The sequence below is a fragment of the Pimephales promelas genome, chromosome 7, assembly GCF_988280905.1.
Source record: "Pimephales promelas chromosome 7, fPimPro1.hap1.1, whole genome shotgun sequence".
NCBI lineage: Eukaryota > Metazoa > Chordata > Actinopteri > Cypriniformes > Leuciscidae > Pimephales > Pimephales promelas.
Window position 1 is genome coordinate 14,786,492 of NC_142775.1, and position 16,051 is coordinate 14,802,542.

At 36.9% G+C, this 16,051-nt stretch overlaps 1 protein-coding gene across 2 annotated transcripts in view; it reads right to left on the bottom strand.

The window, feature by feature from the left end:
- Positions 1-4,826: 4,826 nt before the first annotated feature.
- Positions 4,827-16,051, bottom strand: part of cacnb4a (calcium voltage-gated channel auxiliary subunit beta 4a) — a 37,880-nt gene continuing 26,655 nt past the window's right edge. For both annotated transcript variants that reach the window (XM_039649664.2, XM_039649665.2), the window contains 11 exons: positions 15,109-15,231; positions 14,873-15,000; positions 11,594-11,670; positions 11,378-11,397; positions 11,143-11,223; positions 10,175-10,233; positions 9,978-10,087; positions 8,447-8,598; positions 7,590-7,685; positions 6,093-6,278; positions 4,827-5,991 (listed from right to left, as the gene is read on the bottom strand). In XM_039649664.2, coding sequence (XP_039505598.1) covers positions 5,728-5,991; positions 6,093-6,278; positions 7,590-7,685; positions 8,447-8,598; positions 9,978-10,087; positions 10,175-10,233; positions 11,143-11,223; positions 11,378-11,397; positions 11,594-11,670; positions 14,873-15,000; positions 15,109-15,231 — 1,296 coding nt within the window. In that variant the 3' untranslated portion in view covers positions 4,827-5,727. The remainder of the gene's footprint in view (positions 5,992-6,092; positions 6,279-7,589; positions 7,686-8,446; positions 8,599-9,977; positions 10,088-10,174; positions 10,234-11,142; positions 11,224-11,377; positions 11,398-11,593; positions 11,671-14,872; positions 15,001-15,108; positions 15,232-16,051) is intronic.

Below are 16,051 nucleotides of genomic sequence, written 5' to 3' on the forward strand. Positions count from 1 at the left end.
CCTGGAAATGAATAAAAGCTACAATGGCTTGCCATAGACCAAAGGACCTTGAGATGTAATTATGGCATATACCAAAAAATATGTTTCTTTACCAAAAACAAAAATAAAAAACCTCATCTGGAAACAACAATTAACTATTGGTTAATTTGATAATGTCCTCAAATAGAAAAAAAGGTTTCATAAATAGACTAAATAATGTCTAGATTGTTATTTTAAGCACACGATTCAAGTCACTATAAATAAATTCATATTTAGTCAACTGATTCCCAGTAGCCGACTAAGGTCCCAATTAAACCCATTTATAGTGTGAATCCTCACATTATGACCCAGAGAGTGGTACAGAACCTGCTTTAAACAGGACAAATGAATTGTGTTTTTGCTATTATAGTTTATGAAATATTGCACATGGATAATGGAGGTGGGCAGGGGAAATGGGGGTGGCAGTGATCAGAGAATAAGGACACTTTACCAAAACTACATCGACTTCTACTGGCCCCTCAAATCCAGTAAGAAACGTTTAAAAAATGCTCTCTGAACGTTATCTAATGCTACGTACATTATATTCTGAAAATAGCCTACTGACAGACATAATTTCTTTCTTACTGGTTCAGCACATAGCAAATCCAGTAGTTTATTACTATCAAAGCTACCTCTTCATATCGGCTAACTGCTCTCAGGTAGAACGAAAACTGGGTCAATCCAGTCATTTCAACACCAATCACATACAAAAACATACTATTAACACTCAGATATGATTAAACCAACTATATGAAGCCATGAAGTATAAGTATCAACAATGCTTTTGTTCTCTCTCTGTGCATTACAAACGCACACACAACACAACACAATTAAGGTAATCAAGTCAGATCACAGAACTGTTGTGATATGTAATACCAAGAAACGAGTCGAGAAAAAATGCACGTCACATTTAAATAACTGTGCTAACATCAAATCGAAGCATTGTCTGGAGCCATTTATCACAATGAATACAAAAAGACAAATAACAATGCGAAATTAAAATCGGAAAAAGTCATAGTTACATAAACCATCAGCACAACCAAGTAGTTTTGCACATGCAAAGGCAGAAAGCATGATTTGTTCAAATGTGCACTTAGAAATACAGTGAGTGAATCAGGCCCAGTGAAAATAATGGTAACACTTTACAATACGGGTGCACTAATAAGCATGCTTAACTAATGCACAGATAATATTGAATTAATGTGTAACTAATGATTATCTAAGCTATTCATTAATGATTACCACATTAGGAACTAATTAAGAGTCTGTAAGGTTAATGTATTAGTTCATACATGAATTGTTACTAATTAAATATGTAATTGTGGATTAATTTCATAACAACTCATTTTTTTAGCTAATAGTGTTAATTAATATGTTAATTACCAGAATGAGCCTAACTCCAGATAATATGAAAAGTACACTAATATGCATTAATACATTATTAATTACTTAATTGTTAGTGCAAATTCATGTGTAAATTACTACACTCTAAAAAATGCTGGGTTGTTTTAACCCAATTTTGGGTCAAATATGGACAAACCCAAAATGCTGGGTTAAAAATGTAATGTAAAAATTTAACCCAACGGCTGGGTTAGTCCATATATTTGACCCAAAGTTGGGTTAAAACAACCCAGCATTTTTTAGAGTGTACAATTACTAAATTACTAGTTAATAATGATGTGCCCCATTAAGTAAAGTCATAACATAATGATACCTTTGCAAATCATTAGCTAATGATTAATTAAAGCAGACAACTGGAAGTTGAAGTGCATAGCTTTGACTAATTGTGGTAATTAACACATTCATTTACACTATTAGTTAATAAAATATGTTATTAAGGAATTAATACACAATGACACATTGAATTAATAGCAATTCATGCATTACTTAATCTATTAATCATATGGACTCTTTATTAGTAGCTAATGCAGTAATCATTAATTAATGGTTTAGTTCTTCATTAGTTATACATTAACTCGTGATTATCTGTGCATTAGTTAAGCATGAATTAATGTATTTTAGTGCACCCGTATTGTAGAAAAACATGTTTTACAGATAAAGCTTTCACGCAGTGTTTTGTGTTACTCCTCAGCTGCGCAACGCAAGTGCGCACACATTATAGTAGGTACTACATTTGGTTTGAAACTTGCTTCGCAACGATTAAAAACGTATGCTCTATGTAGTATGAATGATATACGCCGTCAGTTGCATCGCTTCACTACCATTCATAAATCCTCTCCCGTGGCCTCATGGGATAGTAAAGTGTCCATCAAATGCGCACTACGGAATCTTGCCGGAAATAGTAGGTCATCCAGGTACTTTTCGCCTACTGTTTTATGAATACTATGAATTCGGACACACTACTTGGATCACATACAGTTTTTCGCCTTTAAATAGCAAGGAAGTAGGCATATTCGGACACAGGGTTATTTTAATATTCTGGTTCGTTTAAAAGACAGAAATGAGTGACTGTCTGACACTTGAGAGCAGAGCCGGATTAGCACCGGGTACTGAAGCTCATGGGACCCCTACCTGACCACCACACCCTCTGAAGGAGGGGATAAAAATATAGTGACAACCAGCAAAGACAGCTGACCTTTGCACCACAAGACCCACTCCACAAATGCAAACACACACAGACACAGGCCCACCCGGTGTGGGATTTGACATGCCAAATCACGAGGTTTTGTGCTCGCGCTCATGACAGGTGAACACCGCCACTTCATTCGACGCTCATGTGCCCTGTATTTACTCCCTTTTCAGTTTAGTACTTTGTCCGTTCTCTTTTATGGCTTACATTGGTTTGCTGAGTGTTACACATTTATAAATAATGACTCCTAAGTCTCGCCATGCGTGCTGCAAGCCAACCCGAGACAAAACAATGCATTTCCTTTTACAGCTTGTATGTTGTATCTTAGTTTGTCTAAAGTCTAATTTTATTTCTAATACTCCGTACCTCCTACAGCAACCAGAGACTATACTATTGGTCAGGCACACACTAAATAGCTCAAGATTAGTAGTAGTGATAATAGTTAATGACTGTTTCATAAAGCTTAAAGGGTTAGTTCACCCAAAAATGAAAACTGTCAGTTTTTACTCACCCTCATGTTGTTCCAAACCCGTAAGACCTTCGTTCATCTTCGAAACACAAAGTAAGATATTTTTGATTAAATCTGAGAGCTGGATCCCTCCTGCATACTAGTCCTATAGGCTTCCTGAGGGATTGAAACTTCCCGGACCCGAAAAGTTATTAAAGACATCGTTAAAATAGTCCAAGTGACTACAGTGTCTCAATCTTAAGTTTATCAAGCGATGAGAATACTTTTTGAGCGCAAAAACAAACAAAAATAACTTTATTTCAACTATTAATTTCCTTCTCTGTGCGCCTCTAATCCCGACTGATCTCATGAAATGGCGTATGTATGAGACGCCAATTTGTATTTCCATTTTTGGCGTGCTATCAACTAATCGTGCATAATCTCTTTTCAGCGTGTTTATGAACGCCGTTGACTTAACGTTACATTACTGTATATACACGTAAATATATGACCTACCCCAACCTCGTCCCTAAACGTAAAAAAACGTAAACGGAAAAAAAATATCGCTCCCAGATGTGGATCTAGATTTTGCTTCGTTTCGCTCGGACATGTAACGGCGTGTACATACACGCTGAATCACTCGGACATTTAATGGCGTAGACATACATGCATACACACGGATAGCTCAAAATGTGTATAGATAACACGCCACTTGACTTGAAAGTGGCGTGTATGTTTACGCAAAAGTCATGATGTCATGTTTCTAATCAGTTAACGTAGTGTGATAGCGTAGAGCTACGTCACACGTAGGCTCACTATTGGCCGACGCTGGTCATGTGTGTGATGCGTGTGACGTACAACAACAAAAGCTTGTGCTGTTACACTAGTGAACTAACTCGAGGGAATACAGTAAATAGCTGAAATAAAGTCGTTATTTTTGTATTGTTTTTCGCAAAAAGTATTCTTGTCACTTGATAAACTTAGGATTGAGCCACTGTAGTCACTTGGACTACTTTAACGATGTCTTTAATAACTTTTCGGGCCGGAAAGTTTCAATCCCTTAAGAAGCCTATGGAGGATTGATCCAGCTCTCAGATTTAATCAAAAATATCTTAATTTGTGTTCCGAAGATGAACGAATGTCTTACGGGGTTGGAACAACATGAGGGTGAGTAAAAACTGGGTGAACTATCCCTTTAATAGGGCAGGGGAACTTTTTCATGACTCAAAGACAGAATCGATCTCCACTCAGCTGCCACATATACAGTATCTATGATACACACAGTATTGTGCCATTTCAGTCAGAAAATAGAATGTAATACACAGCTCAAACCAAACTCCTGAGAATCTCACAAAACATGCTCAGGTAACACTGGACAAAAGAAAAAAGTTAATAATTAGATAGCATAAAGAAAATAATATAGATATAATTAATTATTTAATTTTACCAAATAACGGAGTCATTTAAAGTGATAAATCCACCTGATATGGCTTGTTTGGACTAATTTCTTTGCAATAGAGGCTGTGTCTGAAAACTTAGCTGATAGTTGCCTCGTGCCTTATCAGGCAATGTCTTTTTTAGGCACAAAACAAAACTGATTTCAGACAGACTTCTGAGGCAGCGTAACGGTTTAATGATCTACACTACAGCAAAATAGAGCAAGCTTTGGTGATAACTAAGCAAATATTTAATCGCTACAATTAGTGATGATTTCTCTCTAGAAATTACATCAGAAGTAGATTTACACCCAAACTGACAACCAACCGCAACTTTCAGATGCCATCTTTATTTTTAAGCTCAGCTGTCACAGAATGGAGCACACAGTATTGTGCGATATCAAAGGCAGCGAAGGATACATGCTGATATAAAATCAGATCTTACCAAACAGGAAATTAAGCTAGCATTGGATTCAGACTTTCCTTGATGCCATCCTACCTTTGAATGCATCCTCCGATGGCACCATTTTTAAGCTTTCGGACGCAACCAGCATCTCACATGTAGGCCTGGGGAAAGCGCTGAGCGAACTACAGGCATTATGGTGTGCATAAAAAAAAGGAAAATTTTGTATTCTGCTTGAAAAGTGTCACTATGAAAATAAGACCAGGGGAAAAGAAACCTCTTAGATTTTGCCACCTATGAAGCTTTCTGATCCGGACCTGAGGCTGTCTGACTCTGGCCCAACCAAAAATATACTAAGACAGGAAGAAAATAGACCAGTGAATGCATGACAGTTCCATAGGCTACTGAAATCGTGCAAAAAGGCTCTGTGCTGATTGGCTCTTGGCACCGCTGAGCATTTCTGCATGCCGGCACTAGTTCGGGGTGAAAATTAGCATGCCACCACAAAGAGTCCTGCGAATATAGACAGTGCAGGGCTTTGGTTAGCAATTAGACGCAGAGCTTAGGCCTCAACTAGGAGAAATTGGATTGAACATATGGTGCTATAGTTCTCACTCCTCCTGGAGAGCATCTTATCTCAACCATTGCAGATTAAATCAGCACCCCCGACTGCCTACAGTAACAAAAGATGCTCATGGCTGCAAACTGCCTTACATAGATGGACCGGGTGCTTGGATTTTGCCTTTAGTTAAGATGGCCCATAGATGGGAATCTGTGCTAACACAATTGCATGAGAGATATCTCATAGCTCTGGCTGTACTGGTTTGGATGTTCAGAGTCTATGCCGCGAGTCGTTACTGTAGCCCCCAGGGGAGCCCCGGTTGCGGTGAGGTTTGTACGCGTCTTGATAGGGATCATGGTAGTCCTCCTCTACAAGAGGGTAGTGGTCTCGACTTTGCTGGGAGCTGGAGGACAGGCGGTTATTACTCTTCTTTTGCCTCTCGTTGTTGTGGTAGTTCTCATCGGAAGTCATCAAGCTGTGTCGCTCCATTGGAGAGTTGTCGCTGATGTGATTGCTGTTTTTATTTCTTTGACTCTGTTGAAAGGTCAGCGATATCAGCTGTTTCTACACGTTCTGATTAGCCTATTGAAATATTCCAAACTAATTTTCTGGCTAAGTCTCAAGCCTTCACTCACCTGTAGTCCTGTGATGGCTGTGGGGTACGGTGAGAGCACAGTGGAGCCCAGGTTGCGGCCCAGCAGAGGGTTTAGTGGAGTGCTGAGGGAAGTGTGAGTTGCGCGCCAGTAGGCCTCCAGAAATTCAGCAAGATGTTCACATGCATCCTCGAGCTGATTCTCATCCAAAATCACGTCAAACATTTCCTGGAATGGGACAGGAACAGCAACCTAGTCAATGTTTCAATGTTAAAGGAGTAGTTCACTTTTAAAAAAAAAACTTTTGCTGATAATTTCACACGCTTGTCATCCAAGATGTCCATGTCTTTCTTTCTTCAGGCGAAAAGAAATTAAGGTTTTTGATGAAAACATTCCAGCATTTTTCTCCATATAATGGACTTCAATGGGAACCAAACAGTTCAAGGTCCAAAAGACAGTTTCAGTGTAAACTGCAAACTGTTCAAAGGGCTTTAAACGATTTCAGACGATGAATGAGTGTCTTATCAAGCGAAATGATCACTCATTTAATAAAAGAATAACAAAGTTTACGTTTTATAAGTTCAAATGCTCAGCTTACTCGGTTCAAAATCAACTCTCCTGTTCAAAATCGCTTATCAAAATGAACAAATCTTTTTCCGAGTCATTTGGTTCATTCAATGAACAAAACGAATGAATTGACTCAGAAAAAGATTCGTTCATTTTGATGAACGAGTTCGAACAGGAGAGTCACAAACGTGCGTCCCAGAACAGACCAAGGCGAGCGCATTTGAGCTTATAAAACTTAAACTTTGTTATTTTATTTTTAAATTAGTGATCGTTTCGCTTGATAAGACCCTTATTCATCGTCTGGAATCGTTTAAAGCCCTTTGAACAGTTTGCAGTTTGCACTGAAACTGTCTTTTGGACCTTGAACTGTTTGGTTCCCAATGAAGTGCATTATATGGAGAAAAATGCTGGAATGTTTTCATCAAAAACCTTCATTTCTTTTCGACTGAAGAAAGAATGACATGGACATCTTGGATGACATGGGGGTGAGTACGTTTTTTCAAAAGTGAACTACTCCTTTAACTTTCAATGTCTTCCATCCAAACACGTCTTTCCCTTTTGGCACATGGCGTCCACATTTTACAACCCAATGAAATCCCAATTACAGATTAAAAAAAATATCTTGTCCCAATAAATAAATGTATCAGTCAGAAATACAAAAGTTTGTGGTTAGAAAGATTTTTTTTGAATTCTAAGAAAAGAATACCTAGCAAGGATGCATTAAATTGATTAAAAGTGACAGCAAATACTGTTTCAAATAAAATAACTGTTTTCAACATTTATAATAATAAGAAATGTTTCTTGAGCAGAAAATCAGAATATTAGATTGATTTCTAAAGGTCGTGTAGTAATGAGGCGGAAAATTCAGCTTCGGACTACATGAATCAATTACATTTTAAAAATATTAGTACATGACAGACTATGAAAGTAAAATGGGTTGTGAACACTGTCTTCAACAGACTGGATACTCACTGGAGGACACTGAGCTAATTTGTCTGCCGCCACCAGTTGTACGTTTAAATGCTTGCTTTGAGACTTCCCACGTGATTTGATCAGCCGTTGCAATACCTGCAAGCACACACACAATATTACTCTTGAAGACAGAGACAATAACATCATTCAGATAACAGATATTGTTAATACTTCTTTACAATCTGTGTTAAAGGGGTGATGAACTGAGAAATCAAATTTTCCTTGAGCTTTTGACATCTAAGAGGTCATCATATTATAAGAATATCCTGTAAGTTTCAGAACTGAAACCTCCTTGTTAGTCCAATAAAAGCTTTTATTGACACCAGGCTCAGCAAACGACTTGTTTTTTAAAGTGGGGAACTATGACGTCAAAGAGGATAAAACACCACCCCCGCAGAAGAAGATCAACTCCTACTTCAACACGGCCGGTTTAGCCCCGCCCACCGATTCACGCATTACAAGCATAGCTAAATAACATTCTGGTTGCCATTTTACAACATAGGAAGTTTTCAAAACAATTTCCCCCGAGTGCATCGACGGGTTAGTTGAAACTCATTATAATATGCAAAACTGTTCTCCACTCACAGCAGTGAGCGTTTACTTCCAAGTCTTCAGTTTGAGACGCCCATAAAAACTGAGCGTTTTTCAGCTAGGCTCAAAACTAGGGTACAAAATAGCCTGTTACTTATTCATTTTGATGTTTTTGAATGCAAAAACCAAGTGAACATCATAAGTTGACCTCAGACAACAATATAATAAAATTTAAAAAGCCAGTTCATGACCCCTTTAAAGAAATGCAAAGTGGATGGTAAAAAAAACCCCATTAATTTATACATAACTTTTTTTTTTTTGTTTACCTTGGGAGAAGACACTTTGACATGAACAATAATGGGAGCTAAAGAAGTCTTGATGAGCTGGGCTGGATGGTTGATCGTGTCAGCATCCAGCACAACCAGCTGAAGGGATCTTGCCAATTCAAAGATTCGCTCAATCTCACTCTGAACCTCCGCTGTCAGAAAGAGGAAAAATTCACAAAAACCAAGTGTCAGCAAGATGTCAACCCAAAGGTTTTCCGGAAATCTTTTAGTTGGACGGTTGTCTAATGTTTTTTTTAAAATGTTTCAGAATGTTCAGAAAACATTCAATAGTAACGTTTCCATTATTTATGCAAAAATAATCAAACTGAATGTGTCCTTATTCACATAACCAAAAAAAAAAAAATATATATATTTTTTTATTATTATATTTTATAAACATTCAGAGAACTTTTCAGGGAAACATTTTCATAATTTAATGGGAATCTTAGTACTTGAAAACTTGGATATTTAAAGGGATACTCCACTTTTTTTGGAAATAGGCTAATTTTACAACTCCCCCAGAGTTAAACAGTTATGTTTTACCGTGTTCAAATCCATTCAGCCGATTTTCTAATATTTAGAAGAATGTCATTAACCAGACAGTTTCTGATCTCATTGACTTCCATAGTAGGAAAAATATATACTATGGAAGTCAATGAGACCAAAAACTGTCTGGTTACTGATATTCCTGTAAATATCAGAAAACCGGCTGAATACATCTGAAAACGGTAAAACTCAACTGCTTAACTCTGGGGGAGTTGTAAAATTAGCCTATTTCCAAAAAAAGTGGAGTATCCCTTTAAACATGCTGATTTACTAGTAGGAAATATTTAATCAAAGGGATACTCACAAATGAAAATTTGGTAAGACTTTATTTTAAGGTGCTTGTAATAAGCAGTAATTAACAGTTAATAAGACCTTATAAGATGCATATAAGCATTAACTACTTCATATAACTTTTGAGGACGCTTTGTTTCACTTTTCCCGCTCTACTCAATCGTGCCGCCGACGAGCCTCACGACAGTTACAGCCAGGGTGAGTGTAGACTCCATCACCTGGGGTCCTGCTGGGTCATGACCACTCAGTTGCCTCTCCAGGTTCGTCTTGTTCTTTAATTAACCCTTAAATGAAGTAGTTAATGCTTATATGGATCTTATAAGGTCTTATAAGTGTCTTATTAACTGTTAATTACTGCTTATTACAAGCACCTTAAAATAAAGTGTTACCGAAAATTTTGTTATCATTTACCCACCCTCATGTTGTTCCAAATCACAAAATAACATATTTTGAAGAATGTTGGTAACCAAATAGTTTAGGTTCCCATTGATTTCCATTGTGAATAAAAATTACAATGAATGTCAAAAGGAAAAGTGTTTGGTTACCAACATTCTTCAAAATAACTTCCTTTGTAGGAACAACATGATGGAGAGTAAATCATGACTCAATTTCATTTTTGGTGAACTATCCCATTAAACTAACTTATGTTAGTTAAATGGCCAATGGCAATTACTGTAAAAAGGAGCTGACATACCCAGGTTGGATCTGGTGTTGGATCTCTCAATGATGGCTCTCTTACTAGGGTTATTCAGCACAGATCTCTTGGCTAAAGAGATATCTGCAGTTACTCTTGTGATTGATATCCTATAATTAGGAAATAAATATGGTGAAATTATCACAATGACAAAAAAAAGGTATTCAAAATCCACAACATTAAAAGTTGACCCTCACCTGCCTTCAAACCTGTGTTTCAGGAAGTCAAATAGTGCTTTCTGCATCATATCTGTCACCTGTGTTCAAACCCATGAGGACAGGAGAGTAAACACAAAGAACAAAAATGCATATGTAAAATAATGTGATCATTTTTATCAACATTAAACAGCATATACATCAAAACTGCCTTATGTTACTGAATGTTTAACTCACTCCATCAATGTTTTAATCATCTGAATCTGATCCAGACATAGTTTTTGACGAAAGCACAATTTTTTTTTCTTAGATTTTTTGCTCAAAATGTTGTTTTTTAATGCAACTTACCCACATTCAAGTGTTGATAAAAAGAATGCATAAAGGTAGAATAAAACTGGGGTTTCTTGCTTAAAAGCAGAGGCTATTCTTTGGATGTTCAGATATTCATATAACAAAATATTCTGGGAAATGATCAAAAATGCTGGCGGTAGCTGGCAACTTAAAAAACAAAACAACAATGCTTTTTTTAAAAAGAGTTAAGAAGCAATGGGAAACATCATCTAGCCAGGAAACAACAAAAATAAGAAGTCAGTCTGCAATAAAGTTTGTGAAGGAGCAGATGACATACAGTATATGCTTGCATAAAGAAATTAAAAGAGCAAAAAGCCGTTTAGCATTCACAGATCAATCATGATATACACTTCAAGCCTTGCATGCCTTGAGATCTCATCTCTAATATTCAGATGGTGCATGCTAACACACATGTCACACTGATTTCTGGGATGGTGGATTTTTTTTTTCTGTTTCTAATTTCAAACCATGCTCCATTTTTTGAGACTGGCATGTTGTACCCAGAAGGTTGTTGCCTTGGCAACTCTGCTTGGAGATGATGACTGCTATTCAGTGACAAACCGACATCCCCTCTCGCCTGCTGCTTAAGAAGTGGTGCCTTGGTTACCATGTCTAAATATATACACACGCACACACCATAGGGATTGGGGGAGACCTACCTCATATCCCTTAAGTGATGGGCCAACTAAGACCACTGGCCTCATGGAAGGGACCACATCGTATGGAGGAATGTGCTCGGCCTGCATTTAAACAGCAATTTAGATGCGAAATAATATTCTGTCTATTTACACTACAATAACCCCATATTGATTACTACATGAAAAAAACCCTGCAATGGCTAGGGCCATTTTACAGAATTTATAGAACTGAAAAAATGAAATACAATGAACTCACCACTTTCTGTTTCTGTTTACCTGGGATGGTGGAAAAGAGGAATTTTAAAATCAGACACAAAAACAAATACTGTACATCAAAATCAGATGAAAAACATATTTCAAGGTCTGCTATTGTAAAAAATAAATTCATTCCATAATTTCTCTGGAAATTGCTTTAAAATCAGCTTCTGAAGTGATCTGGAACCCTTTAGTAAGGGTGAAGACTGAAGCTGACCTGCAGAAGCAGGGTTGGGCTTGAAGGTGCCTGACACCATTTCACCCAGACTGGACGAGGAGTTTCCACTGGACTTCCTGTGGGCGCGGAGTAAAGAAAAGAGCAAATTAGAGTTATAGTCTAGATGGGATGCACCCAAAAAGTGAAAGTGAGGAGCGGGAATCGGCCTACCTTACATATTTCAAGGGTGCTGTGTCCAAAAAAAAAAAAAATGGTACCCAAGTGAAATTTTGAGTTTTTTACCTTCTAATTTCCATATCAAATTGGTCGCAAATCTTGCTCAGTCGTTGGACCATTTTCCCCTAGTTTTTTGAGGAAATGAAGTTTGTAGATCTATAGTCAAAGGTCAGAGCAAAGATATATTGGAGGCCCACTGCCTTTTTTATGTATATATATTTGCAAAATCCAAACTTGTAAGGCGAGACACTACAGGTGAATAGGGTTTAAGTTTTTACATTATAGATATCACCATGAAACTTCCTCAGTTGATTACTCACACAAGTATATAAAAATGTTTTAATATGTTTTTGAAATTTGTATGTTTAATTATGCAAATTAGGCATTATCTCATTAAATATGCACAATTTTGCATATATGTTCGGTCGATAGATCTGAACATGTGATAAAGCCAGGTGCAAAATATTTTCTTTTCATTTTGTTTACACGCAAGATGAAAAAAAAGTTCAGAGGTATTTCAGGATATATGCTTTGATTACCTAGGAAATCAAAATATACTGCCTAAAGCCTTAAAAAATCGATTTTTGACATATTTTTTTAATTAAAATGTCACATCAATCAGGCCAGGGAACTTCATTTCCTCATCTTGATTGCCTTCTTAAAAAACTAGGGGAAAATGGTCCAACGACTGAGAAAGATTTGGTGGCCATTTTGATATTCAAATTAAGGTTAAAAAACTCAAAATTTTACTTGGGTGCCATTTTTTTTTTTTTTGGGACTCAGCACCCTTGAAATATGTAAGGTAGGCCGGTTCCCGACTTGTACCCATCACTCTTAGAAAAAAGGGTTCTATTATGTAGCATATGGGTTCTTTACTCTTTACTGCAAAGGACCTTTTATGCAAAAAAAAAAAATAAATAAATAAAAATGATGATAATGACAAGAAAGTACCCTTTTGGCACAAGGGTTCTTTATAGGCTATTATTTATTCATATATTACATTATTCTGCAACATTTTGCAGTTGTAATTAAATTATTGTTTATTAAACTTTAGTAGTAACTTAATATCCCATTTTAATCATGCTGATTTTTGGAGGATAAAAACTGAAATGGCACTCTTCGTGTGATATTGATTAATTACATTTTTTTAACCCCCATATCTTGAATTTTGTGATCATTCATGCATTGCATTTTAGGGGTTCCAAATACGTAGCGCTTTAGAACCCTTTAAGGTTCTATATAGAAACTTTTCTTCTAAGAGCATTTATATAAATGCTCCTCATCTCTTATAGAAGTCTATTTTTCTGAAATCTGTCTAGTCTATTAATTAAGGTCTATGTTCAGAATGAAATACTAACAGACATTATGTGATGGAGAGACCTTGAAGTTGTCTTCCATTACTGTTTTTATTGTGTTCATACTGTTCTTATGCATATTTTAACATTTACGTGGGGTTCGCTGGTGTATATTTCTTCTTTTATCTGAGGGTGATCATTTTAGCATTCATGCTCATTTTAGCTAATTTATGGAAACGTTTTTGCAAATGTACGTTTTGGCTTTATCCATCCTTTTTTATTGTGTTTACTGATGTTGGTTTTAACTCTTTCTCTTAATCATCTTATGTATTTATCATATGATGAGGCAAGAGTTAACTTTAAAAACGGTATGTTCCAATTAGTAAGAGCAGGAAAGATGTGTATTCAAGATGGCTGTCACCAGCAGCAAGAGACTAGTGGTTTTAGAGTTAATTTGAACACAGTTATAGTGCAGTGAATTGCTGAAGAGGGAACTGTTTTTAGTACCTAGCAGTTCTAGTTTTAAGACGTTTTTTTATTAAAAACCTTAGTTTTATTTACGCTCTTAACCATATTTATTTGCACATTTTGCACCTCCACTTTAAAAACATATTTTTGGACACCAAAACCACTTCAGTGTTTACACCGTGATCCTTCCAGTGACCGCTTATGTCCCTATCATACATAATATATAATATACTGCTATTATACAGTATATTATACCAACTATACCCACTTTTTATAATAGTTTTGGAGTCCAGCTATCTCAGAAATGAAGAGTAATTTTGTTTTTAATTACATTTTGTGTGAAATTTTGAAAGTTTTCCATTTTTAATCTAATTTTGGGTACATTTTTAGCAGCCTGTCTCAAGAAAAAAGATTTTAGCAGACAGAATAGTATGTTATCTGTTATATTTAAAGCAAGTCAATTATTATTATTTTATAAACCCTATTTTCCCCCCTTTGTTAAGGACAGAACAGCAAAGAAGTATACAGTAAATGCCTTTGTCCTTCAAACACTATCAGAGAGAGTGTTGAGGTATAACTACAGTGTGACTCAACACTGCTGAAAGAGAACGCAGCATCTCATTCAAAGGGTTTATGTGTCATTTCTTTAAATAAATATCTCCGAGTATATGAAAGGACATTGCACCAATTCCAAAATTAGTTGGCCCATGAATACCTATCTTGTGTTCAAAATAGAACAGCACTGCATCAAACAATGAGGAGGTAAAGTGTATATGTAATCATCTTGGAACTACACGGAGGAAATCTCTTCCGTCTGAACCGCCGTTTTGAGTTCGCTCGGGCCGTACCCTCTTCTGTCCGTGTGTGTTGTGTTCAGTGTAGCGCGTTCGTGTTCATTTTCGGCCTCGTGATTTCATGTTGTCATGTTTTGTGTGGACTGCGCGTCGGTTGACTGCGCGTTCGTGTCCTGTTTTGCCTGAGCACATCTATTGTCTTGATTATTGATCGCCCCATTATTGATTACCCTCCTGATTTCTTCTCTATTTATTCTCTTTGAGTTTGCAGTCCTGTGCCAGCTCGAGTTCCTGCCCTTCCCTGCCCAGTCCAGCTGCGAGTCATGTTAAATAAAGCCCATAACTCATCTTGAGTTCTCGCCTCATCTCTTACCCCAAACCCTGACAATAATACATATCTTTGCACCTCAAGAGCTGTTTGAGATGTTTGAGTTGGGGGACCAAGTGCCATTATTGCGCTAGGTGCCAATAATGCTGCAGAATAGACGTACTTCACCTGTAAGGCTTGGTGTAACACTCATTGCTCTCATGTTCTCCAGTCTTACCCGTGGAAGCGGCCCCTTTTTTGCTCCTGCTGTAAGCGAATGTTCTCCAGTTTTAAGGGACTGGGGATGAAACCGATATCACAACCTTCCTTCACCAGTCGCCCAATCCACCAGTCATTGTTGTACTTCTGCGGAAATACAGAGAGGACAAAGGAATGAGTATAAAGTCCATTTATAAACGTCCTAATATGTGAAGACAGCTAGACAGGCTCTCATTATATAAATGCCTTCGTCACCTCCTTGATGTGAAGGAAGTCTTTTGCATCAAAGGAAACGGCAGTGCCAGCGACAGGGACATCCTCATCTAGGGCACCACAGTAGCTGACGTTTGTTCTCACAGCGAAGGCCACTGCCTTGGCCTGAGATAGATATACAGTAAAGCACATAGTGACGAATGGCATATCAGTGGGGTTTTAGTCACTACAAATTTGGCTCTCCAGCAACCAGATAACAGAAACTAATTGCATCAGAAAACTTTTTAAAGATAACATATTATGCCCTTTTTCTCAAAAACAAGTTGATTTTGTTTTTGGAGTCTACTAGAATAGGTTCACAAAATTCACGGTTCGGTTCGATACTATACACTTGTGTCACGGTTTGGTACAGTTCAGTACGTTTTTGATACAGCAAAAAGAAAGAAATGCCAGAGAAATGTCCTTGATATAAATTTTTTTATTATATTTTTATTAAAACTAACATCATAAGTCATAACATCATTTTTTTTTACTTTGAGCAATGATGGAGCTATACTTGACTTTTCTTAGGAGCATACAAAACAAAACAGCTCCTTGGACAAAATGAAATGTAATATTGTAGTAGTTATATACAAAGGTTCATTTTAGTACAGATTAACATTTGAGGGCAGCAATTGTGCTCATAATGTCAAAATAAAACTGACGTGATGTTACTTGAAAGCATTATAGCCTACTATTCCTGCCAAACTTCCATGGTTACAGTTAGTAGTGTTATACAGTAAATCCATGGTGAATGTTGCTGATCTGTGAACATTGATTAGTTAATTCATGGAACAATGTTTCTTCCTGGTTTCCATGTCAGCACGGTTTGATCCGTTAATAACGGAGAAATGTGAATGTTTCTCACTAGATCTCGCAGCGATGTTATTACTTCAGCGGCGAATTCAAATGCTTTCTTTACTGGATTTGGCTGTGTAGTAACAGT